Below are 14,146 nucleotides of genomic sequence, written 5' to 3'. Positions count from 1 at the left end.
AGAGTCTAAAATCTCAATAACATTAATTTAGAAATGGTTTAAGAATGGCTTGGGGTGAATGTGCCTCCTTGAATTGTAAGGGGAGACTTTGCTTTAAAATCCCATGTATGATTTTCTGCTTTTGTTTTCTCCTTTAATTACAGCAAAGCTGGATTAGTCATTGAATGTCTCTGGGGAAGCATCTACAAAAGCCATCTTCAGAATGAAACTAGAGGAAGAATGGCAGGAGACACTCAGTGCTGGAAAGAGACAGGCGTGATTGATCGATGTGAGGTGGCTGGATGAATATTACTGAACATTAATGAGAACAAAGGCAAAAAACCTTCTACTTAATCACTTCAATTAATTCTGACTACTGGTAATGTCAGCCCAGAACATGGAGGGAAATATAAATGATTGCACATCATCTCCAAAGGACAAGGAAGTAGATTTGTGCTTTTAACAATAAATCCACAAAATGTAGTTGTAAGATACCATTTACACTGCAATGAAGTGTGAGCGGAACTTATTTCCTGATTGGAGATCATGTTTGTAACCGTCTGCAAATAAGTGCAATGGTTGCAATGTAAAAATGTTAGACTTTAAGAGGTTAAGAACAAATTCAGCAGTGGGTTTCCCTAAAATCCACCATGGCAAAAAAACAACCATAGGCACAGGACATGCATATTTTTGTAACTTTTTTTTGGTGAAGTAGGTGAAAACAAAAGAACAATATAAGGAGGACTTGGGATTGATGCACGAATGCGCCAATTCTTGCCCATGAAAAATGGACTAACATTTTTTTCAAACTGCGAATATACATCCTTTTGGCATCCATTTTTCATGGATGCTTATAGACTATAGTCTATGAACGATCCATGAAAAACAGCTGAGACTAGGACAAGCGTTACCCAATAGTGGATCGGTTGCATATCCATTATAACAACGTGTATTAACCACTCACGCCCGTGAAAATCACAGATAGCAAAAAAAACATGAAAACACAAGTAATGATAAAGCAATAAAAATAAAAAGCAATGGCAATATATATATTTGGCATATAAGGCCCCTTCCCCACTTGCGAGTGTGATGCGATGAACTCGCATCACACTCGCAACGCAAGCTGTCGGGAACGCACGGCCCGAACGCTGCACCGCGGGAGTGAACTGACATGCTGAGTTCACTCCCGCGGTGCAGCGTTCAGGCCGTGCGTTCCCGGCAGCTTGCGTTGCGAGTGTGATGCGAGTTCATCGCATCACACTCGCAAGTGGGGAACGGGCCTAAGTCTGTTGGTTTTTTGCAGCTTTTTAAGTTGCATAAAAGTATACAATTTTTAGCAACCCCTTCTAATCTTTTTCATACACTCGCAGGGCAGTGGAGTTTTTGTGGAAAAAATTGAGACTTTACTTATTTAAACATCAACATCTGGATTCCAAAGATAAATTGGGCACAATATTGGAAAATTTGTCATGGCGAATTAAAAAGTTGCAAATTTTTGCGCAAATCTACCAATGCACCCAAAAGGTCACACTTATAACAGAAAAAAAGATAGATGACCTCAATGGACATATCTTGCAAAATTTATATTGTTTTGTATATGTTACTTGGTTTGCTGATGTTTCATCATAAGGCAAAAGCTTGATTTAAACAACATAAAAGTTATAACAAATCACAATAACAAGTTATTTTGTCAAAAGAATTCACTGGGAAATGATACAGTATCAGACAAATCAGCCCTGCTACAAAAACAGCCAAAACTATTAAGCAAATAATACTTACAATGTCCGAATCTTGGGCATGTGGTTGAAACTTGTAAGCGGGATTCGTGTGATGTTGTTATTGTTGAGTGTACTGAAAGAAAAAATATCAAATTATTTACATATCATTGTTTTTATAAAATGAATAATGATGTGCTGAGAACAGCATGACTCATGAGCTAATAAATGTGCCTGATCACAACAGTGGGCATGCCGAGTAACAAACAGGGAACAATTTATGAAATGTCATGGGGATGGTTATTTCAGAGGAAAGCAGCTCACACCTCACACGGCTTTGTGGGGAAGAAATTCAAATCCATGAAGATAAGTTATGGATGTAACTCTCATATCAGTGATATATAATGCAAGGAGTACGGACCAAATGGCCTACCAGTACAGTAACAAATATTACAGCATTGGCGCTGCTATTCAGCCGGCAGACAGGGACCTCTTGCATCATATTTTTCTATGATGCAAGGACTCCCATCCACTGACTATGCTGACCAGCATACAGATCCATTTCCAAGGACCAAGCATGTTTGTGTGCAGGAAAAGGGGACAAAAATACCTCCTGAACAGTGTGTGCAACCACTGACATATTTCCAACAATCACTTCAAGTTATCCTTGCTAAAGGTTCGAGAAAATATTGATTAATAGTCGATTTCCCTGGTTTACCATAAATAAATACTCTACTAAGGACCATATTGATGCATTTGGCAGCTTCTGCCATGCCCTTCCTTTATGTACAGGGGAAACAATGATGGAACAGCTAAGGTAATTTTTTTCCACTTTTTATAAAGGAAGCCACCTTTTAGCATAAGGTTTTGTTATTCTCTGCATTTTGTTTCCATGACGCTTTGCTATAATGGAAAAGCATAATGGTAAGCCCGACACAAGTGTGAACTGGGTCTTATTGTGTCTTGATAAGTGAAATCATAGAATTCAGAGTGTTCTTTCTTTTTCTCATGAGAACATGAGCAAGCAACAAAAATGGAAAATTCTAGTGGTAAAACATGCTGCAGAATATAGTTCTGTAAATCCAGTTCGCCAGCAAACTACATGTGAAATATGGATAAGTAGGCACGTATGGTGTATGGTGCAGCCATCTTATACGCTCTCATATACAATCTTATATTTTTAGTGTATAGTATATTAGCATGCACACTATAGAAAATATGGAAAAAAACGGATTTAGTTCCTTAACATCAATGGAACAACCAGCAAAATACATCACGCAGTTGTCCATTGGCAGCCACAGAAGTGCTAGACCAGGCGGATGTATTAAATTTCCTCTGCTGGTAAAGTGCATTCTTCACAATAGTGACAATTGCTATAGCTTCAGAATTTATTGTGGAAACTCAAGACCTCAGGACCATATTACTAATGCATTGAGTTTTCCAGGAAATTTTGCCCTCATAATGTAAATTTGTTTTTATAAAAAAAAGGATATTTTGTTTCGTTTTGTCCATGTACCAACTGCAATTACTATAAGAAAGCGGCATAAACTGTTCAAAATCTTGAGGATTTGCCCATTGATTGCTAGTTTCTAGAAAATCAGTCATCAGCAGGAGTCACTGGTTTTTTGAGGCTTACAGAAAAGGCTATCAATCAAAAAATAGGACTGACCACTGAACTCTTAATGATATGTTTTATATGATAGATCCCCTTTATTCTTCTGTGTACATTAATCCAATGAATGTCATTCAAAAAAGTCTACCAACGTGTCACTGATGCATCCAACTCAGATGTAGAGACCGGAAAGGTACAGAAAGAAATGTTTACGTGACAATCAACCATCACACTACAGTATGGCAGCAGAGAAGGGTTGCTGGAGTGGATTGAAAGCTATTTACACATAGTGGATCCATTTATCTTTTGGAATTTAGAGGACTTACTAACAGGAGTTGTCCATTAAAGGGAACCTACCACCACGATTCTACCTATAAAGGAAGAACGGGTGGTAGGTGTATTATGAGACCTGAGATCTTCGTCTCGCAGCTAAAAGGAGCCCGCGTTCTGCGCATGCTGTGGCCCTGCAGCCGTGGGCCTGCGTTGTGTGCAGAACCCCGGCTTCTCAGACGAGGGCACGAAGCTACAAGGAGCTGTGCGCCAAAGATCTCAGGGTAGGAGGAGCAAAGAGGCTACTGGGGTGTGGAGTAGCTGCGACATGTAGCCTCATGTCCGGCTACTCCACGCCCCAGTAGCCACTTTACAAAATGTACATATTAGGGCAATAAAGTTTTCAAAAAGATAGCGGGAACGTGAGGATTAGCTCTAATAAGGGCTATCCTCACATCAAATACATGCACCTACCTTATTCCCTTTAAAGAAATATATATATATTTTTCAATAAGGATGGATGGGTTACATGTTGCAGCATATTGAAACATTGCAAAACATTATAAGATCAGTTTACTGATCATAGAAGAAAACCACTAAGGCTTCTTCTCACACAGTTTTAACATTGAACGTACGTTTTTTATACTGTAATGAAGTTAAGTCTCTCTTTTTTACATGCATTTCATTTTTTATTATCTGTACTATATATTTTATGATCCTTTGATCATTAACACAAAAAACAGCACTTTGAATGTACATGATCAGGACTCTCCTCACTGTAAGGCTACCTGCACATGATCATGCTTTGTCCATTGTTTGCAGCCCATGTGTCATCGGTGTGTGAGGTCTGCTCCCATGTCGAAGACTGTAGAAAAGACTGTCCGGGCCTTATACCCATACAGGAATAGGATCTGCTCTGAATTGTGAGGCTCACACATGTGGCCATGGAAACCATGGCTGTGTGTGTGTTTCTAGAAATACTTGGGGGCATCTGCTAACCACAGAAGAAACATCTAGCTCACATTCCTACACAATGTTTGTGTGCTTGAGGACTTAAAGAGCTTAAAAGCAGTGATTATATTTTGCATACTGATGCTCCATTCAATATCTGATAATAACAGGTGAGCATTGACAGATGGACCCACTAGGTAAAATATCCAAATAGGAGGCAGAACTACAATTTACAAAAGAAAATATTATTCCATGGGCAACATTTCAAACCATTTACAGGATCTTTCTCAAGATTGTAAATTTGCCCATAGAACAAAAGGACAGACATTGGTTTTCTGTCTGCTGTTGCACGTTCTTTCTAGTGTAAACTGCTTGCACAGGTATTTAAGAAGTGTCTGCACCACAAATGTTTCGCACGTGACCCTTTTTGTGGTGGAGCTGCACTAGCCTCCATGGGACACAAATTTTGGGAGCATCGGAACGTGGACCAAATTTAACATCGTTAAAGGTGCACCACAAAAAAGTTGGTGAACTCAGTCAGGCCAGTGCAGGGAGCACCAGATTCCTGATTTCTGGCGCATGTTCTTAATGAATCTGGTGTCCCCGCAGTATACACAGGCAGAGCACTTTTAGTGAAGTTTGCACTAATCTAAATAAATGTGCACCATTTTCTTTTGTACTTTGGGAATACTGGGATATTTTAGATATATAGGAGGTTATAAATAAAACAATACATATATTGGATATCCATGACGGATCATTAGATAAATACACAATAACGAAAACAGCAGTAAAGGGTAACACTCACAATCAGTTCTAGCAACTATCGAGGGTGTTACCAGTGGGTGAGCTGACCCATTTAAAGGGTTAAAATCTTTGACTGTTGCTTGCACTTATTGCAGGTGTTTGGGTCCAGGTTCTGCAAAATCCAGCAGACTCCAGTTCTGGCTGCAAAATGATTTCTTTTTTTATATCTATGTTGGATTTTTAAATCATTAACAAAACTTATTTATCATTAGAGTGGCATCTTATGACAGTTCTATGTTTGCCTTTGGTGCTCCACTACAGTCAGATTCATTAAAGTGGTTTGGCCCTTGATAATTCTGCTGGCAGTGTTTTTTTGCTGTGCGGATTGTTTGCTACAGGATCATGAAAACAAAAGTCGCAACATAGACCAGGACGGGGACTGACATTAATTTGCGCCAGAACTTGTGCCGAAATAGAAATATTGTGCCAAGTTACAAATCTCAAATTTTACTGTAAATACTGATTTCTCTAAGATCACTTTTCCTCTTTTTAATTTATACGATTCAGTCAAGTAGTTCTTCAGCATCTTAGGGATCTCTACAATGCCTTATTGTGAGTGTAATGTCTTTGTCTCCTGAATATTTTATTACAGCACAGTGGCATTAATATTAGAAATTGCCTTTCAACCAGCTTTTAGTCGTCCAAAGAAAATGATTGGTAGGAACATGAAAAATATGATTTTCTTCCCAGTCCTACTTATCTTTCAGTAATATAGGATTAAATATAGCTCAAGCACCATTCAAGAGTAATCCAGACTAGGGCTGTTATTTGTAATCTTGATGGACAGGCGGTAACATCCAAAAAGTTATATACTGACATCTTCATCTACAAACCACACATAAGACACAATACAGACTTGAAAATTATATGTTCCTGTTGCTAGGAGCTATCTATTATTTCTGTAGTTCTTCAACTGGCCAAGTGATAGAAGACATTTCAACTGGTCTTGTGCAGGTTTAGCTATTTCCCCTATATCATAAACATACAAAATGTACATCTCTGGAGCTGAAGTATGCAACAAAACTATCACAGTAAACATCAGACTGACATGATCATATATTGTATAACTATGATTTATGTGAAGTCATTACCTAATATATATGATCCTTATATTCTAAAACAAAATATACTGCAGTTGGATCCTCAATGTCCTAACAGAGACTGTGCGCAAAACTCTATGGGGACTACTATGCAATTGGCTAGAGGTCTTACTATCATGTCATCATACTGACACGCTTATGTACCATATATGCACACATCTGGAAAGTCCTGACATCACACCACCATGGAACCAACCTTTCCAGACAATGGTGAAAGAGATGATAATCTAAATTTGCTGGTACAACTCTTTTTTCCAGTTTCCATAGTAAAGAAATAAACAAATTAGTGGTCACTGAACCCTGTATTATAAATAAGTGAAGGCTCCAGAGATGGAACCTGTTATATCTTGCCCATCTATGACATATTCTGTGAATATTCGTGGTGGGAAATCCCTTCTACACATCCTAGTACTCCCCTAGCGATGAATGAAGTGACATTGGGTGACTACTGCTTCATTAAAAAAAGTGGTGTGCTGCCAAATGGCACTTTACACTTGTATGTATAACATGTTATATTGGGTACAAATGTAGTAACACCATACACAAACAAAGCAACTTCTCTACTTACTAGAACATACATTATTTTTCTATAGTTATGAAATATTGGTAGAACTTTGTTTCTTATCATATAATCTTTTAGATTTATGGAATCAAATCAACTACCGCTACCCAGACCTGGACTTTTATAAGTGTATAAATGCTAACTGTATAAAAATCCCTTCCCCTAAACTTTTAGAGCAACAATTGCATTTTATAGCAATATTGTTACAGATAGAGTTTTGTGGATTTCATGAGTTTTTAGGTATCTAGAACCTCTGTTTCCTACCAAGATTAGACCTAAATATAAAGGTCTTCTGTCAAAGCCATTTTCCACCTTGTATTGTATCATTTTTGTCAACGCTTTTTATTTTGACATCGTTTTGGATTTGCCAATCCTTTGTTACAAAACTAAATTCCATTGTTCTAAGACAGTGGTTCTTAACCTTGTTTAAGGTACCCAACCCACTAGTTTCATATGCACATTCATGAACCTTTCTTTAGTGCGGAGGCTCCACTGAACCCCTGAGACCGACTCACCGAAGCCCTAGGGTTTGATAGAACCCCGGATAAGAACCACTGTTCTAAGAGCTTCTATTTTCATGGGCTGTACCTTCCTTATTACCTAACAAAAGTTGTACGCTGTAAGCTCCCGTCATATATCCATAGATGCTAATATACCTGAATAGTTATACTTTTATAAACAAAACCACAAATTATTGTCTCTTACTGAATACTTGAATCATATGCATTAACCCTGACGTGTGTTTAGTTCATTCATAAAAAAAGTTAATTTCTTGAAAAAAACTCACACAATTCGTGAACCAACTACTAAAACGATACTATCAAAATCACATATATTTGACATAAATTGATAAATATTGCTTAAATATATAAATTTTTTCCCTGTCTAGCACAACAATTGATTTGTAAGCGCTATTATCCACAGTCCACCAGATACCAGTAAAGAGAATTCACAATACAACAAGTCTTGATTATAGATCACACAACATAAGCAGATGAAATATACTATAACATCTCTCTATTTCTATGCTTCCGAACAGAAATTTGTTCCTGTATTTGTACATACTTTACTTTTACAATAAAAAAAGAGTTTTAATAAAATAATAAAAAAAAGATTTACCAAAAAAAGTATTAAATAGGAATTACTAAACGGCAAAACCACAAAGATTTTTCGAAATGATAGGAAATTGCTGAATATTTTAAAGATTAATCCATTCTACCAATAGGAAAAAGCATAGGCATTAAAGTCCCCATATGTAATGACAACTTTTACTCACCAAAAGATTTTCGCATCTCAAAGACCTGCTATTTAGCTGCGATCACCAGATCTTTTTATCTTGGTGCAATACAAGCTATTTTAGCTACTGGACTGGTACTGGATAGGTCCATTGAGTATCACATGATGGTAAAAAATTTAAATACAGTTGGCGCATGACTGTATTTCTGCTGCATTATGACAATTTCTTGCAAACTACTCTTTCTGTATTTTATGGGCTCAAATTCCGAATAATCGTGAATCATGTTCAGGAAGTTTGACCGAAAACGGTAAACTTGACATATTGAACTTTATCTTCTGTGCCCCATTCAATATCAAGACAAATGTATGCAGCGCACATTTTATTATATGCACAATGGAATTTACATTTTCAATAATTAATTGGCAAAATGCATTCATTTATTTGCATGTGTGTTCCTATAGTGTTTAACACAGATGTTATACATTGTTTTTCATTATTAAAGACATTATACATTTTCTACAGCATTAACTTAGTTGAACAACATCCTAACAAAGGGTAATACTATCCTATATCTATCCTATACATAAACCTGAATAGCACCACCTTTACACAACATGACAAAGTCATCTGGTAGACATAGCTAAAGTTCAATATCCGCAATGCGGCAAAAACTGTTCCAAAACTGGGCGTCTACCAATGACATGGCCCATAGAACTCGACATGAGCAACAGATATTCAAGGTTGTTATAGGACATCATTCTATAAATCAGATCTACCGTAATTTCCACACATTTCAGTGATCAAAGATATGACTGTAATCTAAATGGAGGCACAGTCAACCACACACAATGTAAAATCTATTGACAACGCGTTTATGACGGTGAACTAAACTGACCCTTGGAAGCCCCTATCTTCTAATGTTGTGAAAATATGCAAGTTACTTTGGTTTCTAGATTATTTTTCATAACTTGCACTAAAAATACATGTTTTCTTTGTTCTCTGGTGACTTGAAAAATAGGCTGCCTTTGTGTGCTATCAGTGGTACCATCTAGTCTTTACAGTGCAGATTTGATCAAATTACAGTCTTAATGAAAACAAATTGAGCCCACATAAAGCACTGCGATTTCTACACACAGCATATGAAAATGGAAAATAAAAGGTCTGGTTTCACCATATTTTGACTGAAATCTCATCTTCAAGCAATAAAATAGCAAAGACGCAACAGATGTAAAAGTACAAGTTATTCTGCCAGAGGGATCTGCGAGCTTAGCTTATGCTACAATATTTGGCTGTTTATCATACTGTACAATGGGGCTACCATATTTAGGTGGTATACACACATTCTACTAGATAACGGGCGGCAAAAACCTTAGCAGAGTATGCAGGAAGTGGAGTGGTTTTCTTTTGATGGGACAATGTTTCCATTTTGGTGGTAATTTTTTCATCACAATTTTTTCTTGTCATTCTTGCAAATGTGTTAAGTAGTAAGTCAGCAACCTTACCAAGTCTTTGTATCAAAAGCTTAATATCAAACATTACTGATATATATTTCATGTACTTGATAGTAGCAGATTTTGGTAAACTTTTATATTTCAAACTTTAGTTTACTGAATTTTAAAAATCCCTTTTATAGTTTATATTTGCACCACTTCCGGCTTTTGCATTGGTAATGGCCATGCCTTTGTATTTCTCGTAGCAATGTAAAACTATTTACAGTGATAAATACACACACATATGTGTATATATATATATATATATATATATATATATATATATATATATATATATATAATAAATAGATCAAAACATGAGGTCTACAAAATTTTCTTCTTGACAGATATCCTAAAAGATGGTGTTATTTCTGTTGGCATGTCTTCCTGTTTCCGCACACTGTATGTATGTACATAATCTAAGCGTTATTACATAGAGTGGTGGTTGATTCTGGGGCTTGGAGGGTCACAACATCCTATAAACAAGTCTTTGCCAATGTTAGGATTTCATTATAGGTTGTAGTAAAAGAATGAAAAAAATAAAACTAGAGAATTTTTTTAATATTGTATATTCTATGTATTTATTGTAGTTTATCGTTAAATATAATACATTATATATGAGTTTAATAACCCATTATTTAACATATAAGCACATTACTGCCTTTGTGAACAAGAAATAAAATCAGAATACCGCATTGGCGCATCCATGCTCAAAGTGACATCATTGCCACTGCAGAGTCTGCATACGTGAGCGGTTTATTAATGTACTGGCCACACCCTTTTACCTTTCAAAATGTTTCTTAGCGAAAGTTATCAATATTCTTTCACTAGAGTCTAATGATCAACAAGCTTCTGCAGTGGTTTTAGGGGTTTACGCTACTAACCGTTTCAGCTTAATATTCCATAAAAGTGGGATTACAGCTTGACCAAAACCACAAGACCACCGCCACCCCAGAGAATGCAGCTCCAGGACCCACTTCTTACTAGGGAGATTGTCATGGCTGCTTCTTAATTGAATGGGGTACACGGCTGTATTACATGCAATACTTTTTAATGGATCAATGCATATGTTATTTCTCTTAAAATGTAGAGAATGTCCTAATCTGAACCGTTTTATGGATCATGTTTAGACTATAGTTTATGAGTATCTCTGAAAAAACGAATGCGATACAAATATGCCTTGAAAAATGGATGTTGACGTGTTGATGTTTTTCATTGAAGGACATTTAAAATGCTTTTTTAAGGGGATGTCAGGGACGGTAGAGGAAGCAATAATGTTTGGTAAAGAAATAGAACATATTTTTAAACACTCCACTAACATATGAAAAAAAAATCATTATTGATAGATTTGAGTGTGACCCAAGTCAATATCAATATCACATTACTGCCCCAAGTAGTAATCATATGAATCCAGAAAACTGAGGTATGGGGAGATTGGAGCTACCCTACACTCCACAAATGTTCCTACAGGGCTTGTGACGTGCAAGGATCACTAGTGATTTGTGAGGCTAATAGAAGCCGACAGAATGACTATTAATTTGTTAGGTGGGGAAAAAAATAGCTTCTCTGTGCCATAGGGTGGAACAGTGAAAGCACGAAAGCTGAGCTCTGATTGGCTGCCATACTTGGATACTGAAATATAACCCAAGCCAGTCCCTGGAAACATAGGTCACATGTACAGCTATGCACTTTGTGGTAACCACTTTATATGTAATGCCACCGTAAGCCGCCATAAGCCATCATGCTACCAAGGCCCATAGGTCAATATGAGTAATACAGCCCTGCTGAAAAGGTTGAACACTCTTCTGTTACATCTGTATATTGTTAAGAGATCTATTGACCAGTCTGGCCTCCTATTCATCAATGAACCATAAGCATGGATGTTGTCCAGAAATATATAAGTTTACGTGGCTCCTGAGGACCCTTGTATGGTACTCTATATGGTACCATATTACAGAATAATTCTCTCCGTAGCATAGTATATATACAATATCCAATGCTGATTGCTATATTTTTCCTGATGTATTCTGTAGGATTCTATGTAACATGAAGAGTTTGGTAAGGCCCTACACAAAACTATGAACCCCTGTTGAAAGGGGGTGCCCACTTTCAGCAAATAATTGATATGGTTTGTGTAATGAAAAGTTATACAATTTTCAAATGTACTTGCTGTATCAATTCCTCGCGGTTCTCAAGATCTCTGCTTGCTGTCCGACTATAAAAAAATCTTCCATGTTTACTTTCAGTGGATAGAAATCTGTCCAGGCTCATGTGATGTACACGCCAATGCACAAGCCGTTCACATGGCTCTGATTACTCTTTGTGATACTAAAGAGCGGTACACCTGTGTGACATCACATGACCATGGACAGATTTCTATTCACTGGAAGTAAACATAGAAGATTTTTGTAGCAGGAGAGCAAGCAGAGATCTAGAAAACCGTGAGGAATTGATACAGCAAGCATATTGGAAAATACTGTAACTTTTCCTTATACAAACAGAATCAATTATTTGTTGAACGTGGACCACCCCTTTAAGGGACAGTTTGGGATGTGTAGAATCATAATATGTTAATGTGTACAAAGCATTAAAATGACACATATCCTCCATCTACAGGGTAGGGGATAAGTAACTGGTCCTATAGGACTACAGAACACAGCTATGGTTCCATTCCTCCATTCACTCTTACAGGACTTCTGAAATAATAATGTTCATCAGTCCCATAGAAATAAATGGAGCCTGCGTCTGCCCACAGTATATATGTATCTGTTCCATAATCAGACACAGGAGGTAAAGTCACATTTGTCATCTGTAGGAAAACCCTATTCTTTTTTGCCTATTTTTTACTATAATTTTTACCTGTAATGCAATAGTTAGGTGCTGTAAGTCTGATATATGAGAAATAAGAAATATTAGCAAGGTCAGATGACCATTAAGAAATGCAAAAAAAAAACAAAGCTAAGGGTAATAGCAGATAGCAGGTGTAGGTGGGTTTCTTATTACTATTGTTGAATATCCTTGAGTTTCCATTGAATAACAGTACATGATTGAGGTTGGCCTTGGTCATAGACCATAGTGAGGCACATAAAATCCATTCTATGATTCTGCTCTGATTCCAGGAGGAAGTTATAGCTAGATTATTATTTATGAAGATCTATCTGCCCATCATATCCACGTTAATGGGATAGAGAAAGTACTGTATCTGGCTTCCTTATAGGCCGTGTTATCAGTGGTTTACCATACAGTGTGCTTTGATATTTTATTTTACTCTTGCTCAATTGTTGTTTTTTTTTCTTTTCTTTTTTATTTCATTAATAATTGGGCTTTATTTATTTCAAGAGTCTTAGTATTATCAGTTTCCATTGTCCCATAAGCCTCAAGCAGCTCAAGAGGGCATTAGAAATGTGCCACCCCCATGCTTCATGCCAGCATACTAATACAACATGCTATTCAGCACTCAGTACTGGAATCAATGGCTCTATTAGCACATGCCCATACTATAGATACAGCTGGATTGGCTATGTGCTTGCTCCCAATCTTCTAAGGCTAGCAATTGATTTTCTCTTAAAGAATGTGTTGGATTTTTTTGTTCTTTAGAAGAGAACAGCCTGATATTACAGCAACGTGTGTGTCCCTTTATTATGACTATGCTGTCACACTCCGCTGGTACCCGGTATTATATACATTACATTGTGTTCCCAACAATGCATTTCTATCAACGCATACAGTCTATGTTTCAGAATGATAGAAGTGCATGAAATTGAACAAATCCATAATATTTGACATAAAAAGAACAGTTTTTAGAGGATCTCATTACCATAAGCTGGCACCGAATATTAACCCTTTGTGTTCTAGAATCAAATGCTTCCTTGCAGTTTCTGTAATTTTCATAACAAGATAAGGAATACATGCCAAGATGAGAAGATATATATATATATATATATATATATATATATATATATATATATATATATATATACTACCAATATTTCACTGTGCCACATGCCACATCATGGCCTCTGTGTAACCTCTTCACGTGTCTATGTGAGGCCCTGCCAGTTCATTTGTACTACATAGTTCACAACCCATTTTCGGCTTGGACATGCTCACTACTGCACACAACATGTACATACACACAGAAAAAGGGCCAAAAATACTAGAATTCTGAATCAAGAATAGATTTGTGGGGATTTTGTCCCTTTGTACACGGCACCATTATCTCTAAGGAGAAATCACGTAAAAAGGTTACCTACAGAGGGATAAAATATGGGCACTACTGCAGTGTATGGCTAAAGTGCATGGCATATGGCACAAAGGTGTCACTGATATCAGACAAGAACACATGCATTGGAGTACGAGCTCACACTGGGAACAATTCTGTGCGACACACACCAAACTATTGTCTATGGGAGAGATCTCCGGA

At 36.9% G+C, this 14,146-nt stretch overlaps 1 protein-coding gene across 1 annotated transcript in view; it reads right to left on the bottom strand.

Annotated features, from left to right (window-relative positions):
• SLIT3 (slit guidance ligand 3) overlaps positions 1 to 14,146 on the bottom strand; it is a 315,456-nt gene that overhangs the window by 98,263 nt on the left and 203,047 nt on the right. Inside the window, exon 7 of the mRNA XM_072145924.1 lies at positions 1,759 to 1,830. Coding sequence (XP_072002025.1) covers positions 1,759 to 1,830 — 72 coding nt within the window. The remainder of the gene's footprint in view (positions 1 to 1,758; positions 1,831 to 14,146) is intronic.

This window comes from Engystomops pustulosus, chromosome 4 (assembly GCF_040894005.1).
Source record: "Engystomops pustulosus chromosome 4, aEngPut4.maternal, whole genome shotgun sequence".
In the NCBI taxonomy this organism is placed as follows: Eukaryota; Metazoa; Chordata; class Amphibia; order Anura; family Leptodactylidae; genus Engystomops; species Engystomops pustulosus.
Note: the sequence above shows the minus strand (reverse complement) of the source record. Positions and strands in the feature narration are given on the sequence as shown.